We start from the raw sequence: 11530 nt of genomic DNA on the forward strand, positions 1-11530 counted from the left end.
TTACAGCAAGAGAGCAATCAAAGCAAAAGTGTATCTTTTGCATTTTGAAAGGGACTGATCCTAGCCCCTCCATTCCCAAGCGGTTTTTTTTTTTTTTGGTAAGAGCTGGGAACGTGAGCACTTTGCTGATCGCGATGTTCTTGGGTTACAGCAGTTTGTATGAGAGTTTATCTTTTTTATTTCAACACAGTTAGAAAGAAGTATTTGTCTTCTCTCCTTCCTCCCTGTGCTTTTTCTGTCTATTTCTAAACCTGAACTAATTTTGTGGCAAATTTTTATGAGCTATGACTAAATGGTTTGAATGGCAGATGTTTTTGTTTTGAGCTACACAGATACCATTTTCTACAAACACTGATTAAAAAGCCACCAACTTTCTTCATTTAAATGAATACAAGTGACCATATTATTCCACTTCGGAAAATCAACATTAGAGATGAAGCAATTCTCTGATCAAGTCAACACAGGTGACCAGAGTCAATTCAGAGACCTGGCACAGTGACTTACTGGACATTTGGGAAAAAGAGAACTGTATTTTGAGAAGCGGCTATTACAGCCTCTTCCCAAGCATCAAAGCCTCACAAGGAAGGATGAAGGAGCTTGGTTTCATCACAATTAAAATGGTGAGTCTGACCAAATCTGCAGTTTGTCAAGCATTTCTCTTAGCTTAAATACCACTTTCAACTTGCCCCTTGCTCTCACCCACAGGACAATACAACTGCTCCTGCTACCATTCACCCAGTTAAGTGAGGAACTGATTGGAGCTAAACAAAGTTTTTTGGGGCTGGTTATCTTTTTTAGCTTGAATCAGTTCCAGAATTGGCCATGTGCAGAGTGGCACTGACATGAGGTAGGGCATGATGCCTGTGGGCCTGGTTAAACTGGAAGGTTTGGCCAAAAGAAGTGTTCTTCCAGTTCAATGCTAAGCAAATGGAGAGGGAGGTTTGAAATCCAGGTCTCAGCATACCAGTTCTGCTGAGAAGCATTCAGCTCACTTGCAAACAGGAACATCTGAGGGTTGTGATCTTTGCGTGTTTTCTCCCAGTGAGATACTGACAGTTTTATCTAAACGTGTTTTTCTTCTCTGCGAATAAACTTATGTCTTTCTCTAGACTCCTCCTCCTCCTCCCACCAGCCACTTTGATTTCTTGTCTCACATTAGTAAAAAGAATTACATACACTTTGCATGTAAAAAGGTGACTTAAAAATGCAAAAAGGCTCAACATTCCCTCCCCAAATCCTTTGGAGACTGAGTCATTTCCATGACTTCAAAAAGGCAAATATGGCACAAAAGAATGGAAATTAAGTTAAAAAAATCGATTTTATAAATATTCTTCCTCTGTACAATTTTTCACAGCCCCATCCCTCCCACCCATTTTTATTCACATTTCTTTTTTTTAATTCCCACCCCGATTTATTTTTAAATCATAAAATATATATTTTAAATCTGTTCATATTTTAAAATATTTACAGGAAAAGTTCCTTCTGTTGAGGTCATGAGGAGTCTGTACAAGGAGAGGGTGGAGGGGGATAGAGGTGAAAATAGCTTCGTTCCGTGGCAGGAGACGGAGGGCAACTTTCTTCTGCCGACATGTACTGACTGCGAGGTGTGGGTGGAGGGGGATAAGGGTCTGAGTCTGAATTTAAATCTATATAGTATTTGTTGGCCTTCCATCGACTAGTAGTATAGTCACTGTCACAAACGTCTGTGCTGCATGGGGTTGTGGGTGGAGCTATCCCTCGTATAAGGTATGGTCTGCAAGAAAAAAAAACCAAAGCATATGCATTAGCTGCAATCTAAGGAAAAAAGAAAGAGAGAGATTGAAAATGAACAGTTCTGTGTCCTCAGTCAAGAAGCCTGTTTATTCATGTGAGCCTTAATTCAGGTTTTCATTGGAACCCAACAAGAAGTACCTGAACTGTGTTACATTTGAGTGGCACAACTACCCTCAGCCAGCAGTGCATTCTTCCAGCCCTCGACCAGCCAGAGGAGACCACCATGACCATTTGGCCCAGTCACTAACAAATAGGTTGACCCATCCAAGAGTTTTAAGATAAGCTTGAGGAACCGAAGAGAAAACACCAACCTTCTCTATACAGGATGCTAAGTGACCGTTACATAGCAATATAACCTATATATATGGCATTATTACTCAGCAACGCTGTATTGAAAGGTGTCAAACCCTGATGTGTCAAAATAAGAACACAAAGCCAATGTTTAACATCAAAACTGGCAGAACCTCCATTTGAATGGTCATTTACTAAGAGAGGGAAACATTTTGCCTAAGACCCAAAACTAAAGGACAGATCAATAGAAGATTTATCAAACCTCTTTATGTGAGCTGTACCTGTAAGATCTCGTGGTTGAAGGAATGTTTGAGGAATAAAACATTTCTGCGTTATACAAAGAGCGATCGGTAGCTGGGGAAGGAGGTGGGTTCAAGATCTAGGAAGAATAAGAAAAAGCAGCGTGAAAGTTTGGGTTAATTATACAACTCTACTTATTTTGAAAATAATACTTACGCCTTCACCCTGTCACTCATCCTTGTTTTAGTTTCCTCTCCTTGCTGCTTGGGTGGGTTAATGCATTTTTAAAGATCACTAAAGTTCATTACAAGACTTTACTCTGAGCTTAGATACACTGCAGACCTTCAAAGTTCTCACAGTACAGGGTATTTTCTTCCTTGCCACATCCATTATTACGCTGTAAGGCTGGGGTAAAGCTGGAAATTAGACCCAGTTTTGCTGCATCTCAGTGCATTTCCTTGGACGTAAGGACTGCTATCATCTTCAGTGGCTGCTAATGGGAAATAAAGTCTGTTCCACTCCCAGCCCCTAAACATATCCCCAGGCAACAGTAGGGTCAGGAGGCCAAGTTCCTTCACTATAAGTAATCCAACTCTATGCTTCCCTGAATACTTCCTTTTTACTGCCCTTCTGTAAACTTACCATTTTGGCATAGTTCACAATGCAAAGAGCCTAAGAGCTAAAAAATAGTTATAGCCTGCCCTAGCCTGTGTGTGCACATACACGGTTGCTGGTAACCCTCACACTAGGAAAACAGTTTATTATGCTTCAGAACCCTTTAGGATTTTTCCCCTAGCAGGAAACAGAACCCCTGACACAGCCAACAGGACATTAGTCTATAAACAAGGAGAGCGCTTCATCCCTTCCAAAGTGGAAAATTACAGCATTGCTGTTGTCGGTAGGGCCTTGCTACTGATGTGAGCATCTTGTACACAACCTGTCCTGGGCATTCTGCTGAGCCGTGGCCTGCCACAGTGACCGTAACAGCATTCTTCCTCTGCCTCTGCTCCTCTCTTATAATACTACTGTAAAACCACTGGAGTGGAGATCATTGTTTTGGTCTTCGCTGTGTAGCATCCAGCAAAATGATTCCTGGCCATTGAACTGAGCTCATCATTACTAATACCGACAAGCCCTGCATCCAGATTCATGTGAGGAGAGACAAGCTTGAATACCACCCATTGCCAGCTGTGGGGAATGATGAGTAATTGCTCCAAGGTATCTTCCAGAAATCCTCTTCCTTGGAGGAGCACTGCACGCTACTTCTGGATTCTCTCCTACTAGCACCCTGAGCTGCTTATTCCACTTCATATTCAGATGAAATACAGCAAACAGTGCCAGCCAGGATGCCTGTGGCCAAGTTCTCAGGTATATAAACTGATGTAACTCCACTGACATCAATTCTTTCCTAGCCTGTATTCACTGGACCATCTCTCAGTACCACTAAGACGTGGTACAAAACAAAACGAAAAAGCCAAGACAACCAGATGCTCAGATCTCTCATTTTTATTATTAACCTAAAGCTGGGTAATTAGCTACCAGGTAGAACTGACCAAAATATTTGGATTAAGCAGTAACTTCAATGTAACAAAGCCCTTGCAACAGCTTCCTTCTAAGAATCCAGCATGCATTTCCTGAAGGAAAGGCTGATATCATCCCTGCAGGCCCTGGCTGACATAGCCTGGAGTGGAAGAATGTGGAAGAAGAATTCCCAGTAACAGTCAGATTAGCTTAGGCCAGAAGTCCAACAGAAGAGTCGATCTTTTGGCTGACACAGATGCCACAGAATGGCACAGGCAGATCAGCTCTTGGGCTTCTTTCCCCTTTCAAGATTTATTTAAATAAGTTCTTTTTTTATATAAATCCAGCTAAGTTTTTTCTGTTCATCCTTTTTAGTGTGGCACTGACCCATCATCAGGTACTAGCATGAAATTGGTCAGCATGTTACAGAGACACCCCTAAAGCATGAGACAAGCTAAATTAGGAGGGCTGCTGAGTTCCAAACATGCTAGCTGTGACTAGCTTCTTGATGGCTTCATTGAGCAGGTAATGTGAGAAATAAGTAACCGATTTTACCTAATCAATAGATAAGCTCACAAGCCTCTCTCTTCCATCTTTGTCCTTCTTAAAGGGGAAAGAGAGAGCACATTTGCCACTGGTCAAAATGCTATCAATCAAAATACCCATACATAGCATAACAGTTTACATGCAAACACAAATGCATATATACCCACACAGTATGTGGGCTCCTGATTAAATACTACTGAAAAATCACCTCAATAGCTAGCAGATTGACTCTGCAAGCTTGTGTGAACAGAAAAGTGAATGCATGTATTGTTCCACTAAGGAAAAAAACCTATCATGTGACAAAATGCTGGCAAACAGTAACCTTTGTACGTCTCTCCTACATATTCTTAGAGAATCATTTCCATTCATACTATACATCTTTGAATTAATAAAACTCTGATATGGGGACTAAAACTCCGTCACTTCCAACAGTTAAAAACCAGAAATGGAGTTAAATTACCGCGGAAAAAACTCAAGCAAAGTAACCTCTGCTAGTACCAGTGTTTTCTTCCAGCGCATGAACTTTGTGTTCTGAATTGACAATCGACATTTTATCTAAAGAGCAAGCCAAGCTTATTTCTTATGCGTTTGCATTCCAGTCCTGTCCTGTCTTGTTTGTCTTTTTATTCCATGTGTGCCTGCAGCATTACGCAGCGCAAAATGTCATTGGGCCACTGACATCAGAGTTTACAAAGAACAAAGGAGGTGGCATCTTCAATTGAGTCAAGACAGAAGAACAAAAGTGCCCAGGGCCAACCCAGCTGAGTATCACTCTAATAACAAAACATTTTAGACACCATATAGCATTACGTAATCCTGATGGACTACAACAAAGCCCTTTTGTGAAGTTCAGTGGGTATTGGCCTGGGCCCGTATATCATAAACAGTAACACCCAAGAACAACCGTTAACAACACTCTATTTAGTAAAACAAATTTTCATCTTCCTTTTCTTCACAATGGGAGATACCTAACTCACAGGTATAGTTTCAAGACATACCTGTGGGTAGAAAGTGGCTTTAGTGCTGGATGAGCTACTTGAAGAGGCTCCAGTAACGTGGTTTCTGTCATATAAGGGGGCACCACTGCTTCCTCCCATGAGACTCATGGAGCTAATCATGGACTTTCCACAAGAGATGCCTGCAGTAAGACAAGAGAGGAAAACAAGGTTAGGTAAACCACAATTTTATCTACCAACGCAAAACAGAAAACAAATCCACAGCTTGGCAAACCCGTGCAACACTACTGGTTGTCACTTTGGGAATAGTGTTCTATGTAAAAACTTTAGGATTACATGGAACAACTGTATTTTGTAAAGAAAACATCTCACCCCCCAGACCATCTATTGTCTCACTGCAGCACTGAACTCCTCACAACCTGCTCTCATACTTGCTGAGAAAGGAATCTCCAGAACAGCTGATCCAAACTTTTAACTTAACTAAGAAAGTTTCCAATTAAACACACTCAGACATTTGCAAAAAACCCATTATACATTACCCAAGAAAAACAAGCTAGAGACTTCCAAAGTTTTCATTTCCATCCAAAGAAATTCAATTGTAAGTACATGAACAACTGCAAAAAATAATTATTTGTATTGAAAAAAAATCACTGCTTAAACTGAAAAGCAGCAGAGGCAAAAGGAAGGAAACCTAGGTGACAGGAAAAGAGAAGACAACATTCTCCAGTCTGTTTTGCTCCAATACGCACTTAAATCAGACAATGTATTTTCAGCTTCTTCATGTCAGACTATTCAGTGCTAATGGAAGAGTTTAGTTTGGGAAGTTTTCCGAAATTATTCAGTTGCAGGAAATATTTATTAAAAGCAGAGTGACTGTATTTGTGATCATTCATGACTATTTATCTTTTTTGGAAATGCCACGGTATTAGGAACCTTTGTCTCTTCTTTAGAATTAACATAAACGCTAACATTTTCAGCTGTTGTAACTTGTCACAGCAATATGGATTAGAAAAAAACCAACAAATACGAATGAGAATCAGAACGACAGCTTAGTTTAGCACCTACAAAGGTACAGATGAAAACCACTGATACTTGCTTTAATTAAAAAAGCTTTAGTGCGAAGTCCAATTTAAAACACCACTGCAAAGATTTCGCCTGCAATGATTTCATCCTCAAATTTTATTTCCTACCACAAAAACCTCTTGATAACCATAAAAACATAATTTAAGCAGGAAAAGCTGACCACAGTCATTGAAATGTGAGAAAGGCTAAACCTAAGTTGTAGCTGGCTATCTTCAAAGCCATGGCTAGAAAACAACAATAAGCACATCTCAAAAATGTGTTTAATATGAAGAAGTGCCACATCTTTTCATTTGTCGTTAAGTTTACAATCTATCTGATTTTTCAGCTGACATGAAAAGCAGACTCCAAATACTCTGAAATATGGATTTTTTCTATTCTGACCCTCTCTGACAAGTTTACAGGCAAACATTTACTTTCCAGCTTCCTGGACAATACGAAGAGATAATCTTTCTTCTCTGGGCTTTGTAGTTAAGAATTTGCCATTTGCTCTATGAAAAGTATATTTTACATTTGTAAAATAATTTGAGGTACATAATCTAAGTGTTTACTTTGATGTCTATATGAGGTTTCTGGGTTCTTATCTATTAGCTGAATATCCTGAGCTTTTATGTATACTTGAAGTCCTCCTTCGATCTCAGCATCGTAGCTGCACGCACTTCTCCAAATGGATGCTTTGAGTCCTTTGCAAGGTAGAAAAGCTTTGCTGTTTTACAAATGAAGGACTGAGACACAGAGAGAATAAATACTTGGTCCAAAAGCAAACAGGAAAGCCGTCTCAAAGGTGGGCTAAACCAAAGGGGATGTTTTCATTACACTTCAGGCAATGAGCAGCCAGACTACAAAACCAAATCCAGACTCTCTGTGTTCTTCCACATGTTCTGTTGTAACTTTGAGGAGGGAGGTTTATCCCCTGCTTTTTTGTATTATAGCAAACTAAGCTGCTTCACTTGTCTCCTCGGCTTCTTTCCACTGTGAAATAACTTACCCATCCTGAGCAGACAGGACAAAACTGTATAAAGACCTTTGCTGGACAGGACAGACACAAGGACATCTGAGTACAAGGCAGAAAGAAGAACTCAACAGAGCTCTCACTAGGAAGCTGAGCGGCACATGCCTTCTTAGTTTCCAGTATTGCACATGGTTCACTACTCTCCATAGCGTTTTGCAGACCTTAGGTAAGAAGTACCATGCAAAACTGAGGCTTTATTACATACACATGTACCACGCAAAACTGAGGCTTTATTACATATTTAGCCTGGAGAAGAGGAGGCTGAGGGAAGACCTCATCGCCCTCTACAATGACCTGAAAGGAGGGTGTAGCGAGGTGGGGGTTGGTCTCTTCTCCCCGGTAACTAGCAACAGGACAAGAGGAAACGGTCTCAAGTTGCACCAGGAGAGGTTCAGGCTGGGTATTAGGAAGAACTTCTTCACTGTAAGAGTCGTTAGGCATTGGAACGGGCTCCCCAGGGAGGTGGTGGACTCACCATCCCTGGAGGTGTTCAAAAAACGTTTAGATGTGGCGCTTCAAGACATGGTTTAGTGGGTTTAGCGGGCATGGTGGCATCGGGTATACGGTTGGACTTGATGATCTTTCAGGTCTCTTCCAACCACAATGATTCTATGATTCTACACCAGAATGAACTATTTAAAGAGGATGTTTTCACTGGCAAAATACTGTAGATTTTCTATCAAAAAACCAGATACCTAGGCAGACGCAGCCTAGCAAGAAAACTGCATTTGAAAATCTGGCAAGATGCCTAATGAAATGGTCTAATAGTTTTTGCACATCTGATCCAATGACAGATTTACACCAAAACCGCTGGGCGGATCAACAACATCTAATTTCTGCTCTTTGAAAACTCTGCATTGAGCGCTCTTAATAACCTGTAAAACTCGAAATCCCGACCATGTAACAGTACTGATTAGATGTAAGGTCCTTACCATCCTTACCAGTAAAAGTGCCATGTTGAGAACTTCCTGGAGCAATAAAATTAAGAGGGACGTGAGGGGTGCCACTGACATATTCGTGTGGAAAAGGACTATTGGGTCCGGCATAGCGCTGACACACTACTCGCTGGCAAACAAAGTACATTCCTCCCATGACAAAAAGTGACAATATTATACCAATGACAGGACCGATGGCACTACTGTGTGGCTGTGACTCATCTGAGGCTGGCTTTGTTTTTTCTGGAAAGAGAGGACAAAAAAACCAAAGGAGTTCATTAAACACAGGGTAATATACATGTTGCTGTCCTGGAGCTTAGGCAGCAAATCAGTCAGCTCAGAGTCATTCACATACTGGCTTTGAAAGTATCTGCATCAAACTCAGGCATCTCTAACTCCATATATCCTGATTCAACGCACAAGACTTCATGCCTCCTCTTCCCCTCCACGTAAATAAAGCAGTATTGGAATCCTAGAATTGTTTAGGTTGGAAAGGACCTTTAAGATCATAAAGTCCAACCATACCATATTAGCAAGGTACTCTCCTTTCTGTCCAGCAATTCATCTCGTAACAGGATTACTTATCATCTTGATGTAACAAGATACAACTTATCATCCTGATATAACAACAGCCTAGAAAGTTTCCTTTTTTTCTCCCCACTAAGTCTACAGGTTGAGGATATAAGGTCACTTACAAGCATGAAGTCCTTAATCAGAGAGGAATCTGCTCTCTCAAAAGCAGCAATCTGGGCTAGCAATAACATTAAAAAATTAAAAGATTTTACCAGTAGGGAAGCTACCATATGTATTAAGCAGTGGATGTCTTCCTAGCTAATATAGGCTTTAAAATAGAATACTCTTCCTTCCTGAAATATGACTTGCTTTCTAAAAAAGACCTTACAAATTGGAAGGAAAACACAATCCAGAATATCTCAAAGACTTTCTACTTCTTATTTATTTTCCCCCTATATAGCCCAATGTTAAATAAGAAAAAGTGTTGCAGTATTTGAGGTGAGCTACGTATTATATCTCCCCCTGATTATGGGTAACACATTCAAAATTCTTGCCAAATAAACCTGACACCTCTATGTTCTTCACATATGTGACATTCTTCAGTGAAAACCATTTTCTCCACACAATTCACACAACATTTATAATTGTATCTTTTTACATACACAAATACATATATCTATAAAGTGAAAAAAACAAAGGAAACTTGGCCAAAGCCTATCGATTTTACATGTTCAGATCAGACTACAGACCCCTTCCCCCCTTAAGGAAGTTGTAAGAAGTGAAATGGTTCATGTGAGATTCAAGCCTTTGCTTCATAAAATTTTTCTCCAGTGGTTCTGGTTTCATTCCCTTCAGTGGAAGGGAATAAAAAACAACTGAAATTTGAGAAGGAAGATAAAGGAAATACAAAGATCTACCAATAAACTCTTAACAGCTCAGCATCAAGAATTAATTTCTGTCTTAAAGTCTTTATCTACTTTTCACAGTAGAAGTTCAGGCTAGAAATGAGGAGGCATTTCTTCCCAGAAAGGGTCGTTAGGCATTGGAATGGGCTGCTCAGGGAGGTGGTGGAGTCACCATCCCTGGAGGTGTTTAAGAAAAGACTGGACATGGCACTTAGTGCCACGGTCTGGTTGACATGGTGGTGTTAGGGCAAAGGTTGGACTCAACGATCCCAGAGGCTTCTTCAAACCAAATCGATTCTGTGACTGGGGTTCTGCATAGGGATGTAGGACATTACGCCTGAACACAGCACTTGAATCTCAAGGAAAGACATCTCACCACACATAAGCTCATCAGAACCATCAATGCAATCCGGAAAGGAGTCACACTGTTGCTTTAGGAGGATGCACTGGCTGCTTGCACATCGGAACTGATTGGGTAGACATACAGCTGCACAGGAAAAAAAAAAGAAAAGATTAAATACTACTTGCATGGGAGCATTTGAGCAACTTAAGAAAACCCAAAGAAGTAAGACATGAAGACACAGTGCATTTTATATTATGGCCAGGTAGGCAGCAGAACACTTGTTTTGCTTCTGTGGGTAAAATGCAAGTCAGTGTTTCTCTGATTCTTCCTTCTCGTTATTATATGTCCTACTCAGTGGGGCTAAAATAAAATTCTCATCCCAGTAACTCCCCATTCTTTGTCAAATCAGTCCTGTTGGGGCAAAACTGGGATCACATCAGCAAGAATCTCTTACAACAATTAACGAAGTGTAGCTATTACCTGACATGTTAACAAAATACAGTAACTCAGCATATTATAAAACCCTATATAGCCTATATTATCTTATGTAGCCCTCTATAATATAACCTTGCTAAATAACCGCCAAATTTCTTATCTATATTCAGAAGCCTCTGTTTAGCAGGAAGGACTTGTTAATTAACCTTGGAATCTCCATCAAGTCAAAGCATATTAAATGACCTGTAAAGAGACTGTCTTACAAGGGCTAGTAACCAGCAATCCTGGAATGTTCACAGTATAGGTTAATCAATGCAAAAGAAGAGAAAGGTTCTTTTCTTCTAGAGGAGAAGATCCACATTCATGTTTTGGATCACAGCACTGGTGGTGTGTGAAGTGGACTTCCTGAATAGCTGTACTTACTTTGCTGTGGTCCAGTTTGCAGAGAAGTTGTCAGGTAAGAATACTAAATTATCTATGGAGAATAAAAACTTAGCTAGAAGCTCCAAATACATCAGCTCCTGATTTGGACTGTTATGCCCCCAGTAAGTTGGATACAGGTCCACAAGGTCCTAAAGTGATTACAAAACACACACATGTTGATCTTCCATCAAGGCTTCTGCCTTAATATCCTTTCCCTTCTTACGTGCTGTATCTTCTGTTGCTGTCCTGTCTTGTTGGACTCCTTGTTTCTTCTTGATCCAGCAATGGACAGCTTGGAGCACTGAACCCGTGTTGTAGAGGAGATGAAGTTTCTTCTGTGGCATGGTAATCCAGTTCCAATATCAAGAGACTGTTAAACTTGTGACTTCCACTGGGTATGAGAGGACCAGCTAGCAGTGCCACAATAAATTCAAGAAGATGAAAGCCACAGTCTTGAAGATGTGGGACAAGAACCACGAACATATCCAGGGACATTTCTTTGGCCGCTTCCAGTCATAGTCTGCAACCCCTGCGCCAATGTTTCAGACTGCATTTTC

The 11530-nt window shown here is 40.5% G+C and overlaps 1 protein-coding gene across 1 annotated transcript; it reads right to left on the minus strand.

Annotated features, from left to right (window-relative positions):
• Window positions 1-1299: 1299 nt before the first annotated feature.
• On the minus strand, window positions 1300-11317 carry LOC104166480 (low-density lipoprotein receptor-related protein 5-like). The gene is made up of 6 exons (XM_009706424.1): window positions 11197-11317; window positions 10149-10259; window positions 8361-8597; window positions 5370-5509; window positions 2346-2443; window positions 1300-1753 (listed from the first exon to the last, which is right to left on the minus strand). Exons 1-6 carry the CDS (start codon window positions 11315-11317, stop codon window positions 1492-1494), a joined length of 969 nt encoding a protein of 322 aa, XP_009704726.1. The 3' UTR covers window positions 1300-1491.
• Window positions 11318-11530: the final 213 nt, after the last annotated feature.

Source organism: Cariama cristata, unplaced genomic scaffold, assembly GCF_000690535.1.
Source record: "Cariama cristata isolate BGI_N322 unplaced genomic scaffold, ASM69053v1 scaffold2548, whole genome shotgun sequence".
Taxonomy (NCBI): Eukaryota; Metazoa; Chordata; class Aves; order Cariamiformes; family Cariamidae; genus Cariama; species Cariama cristata.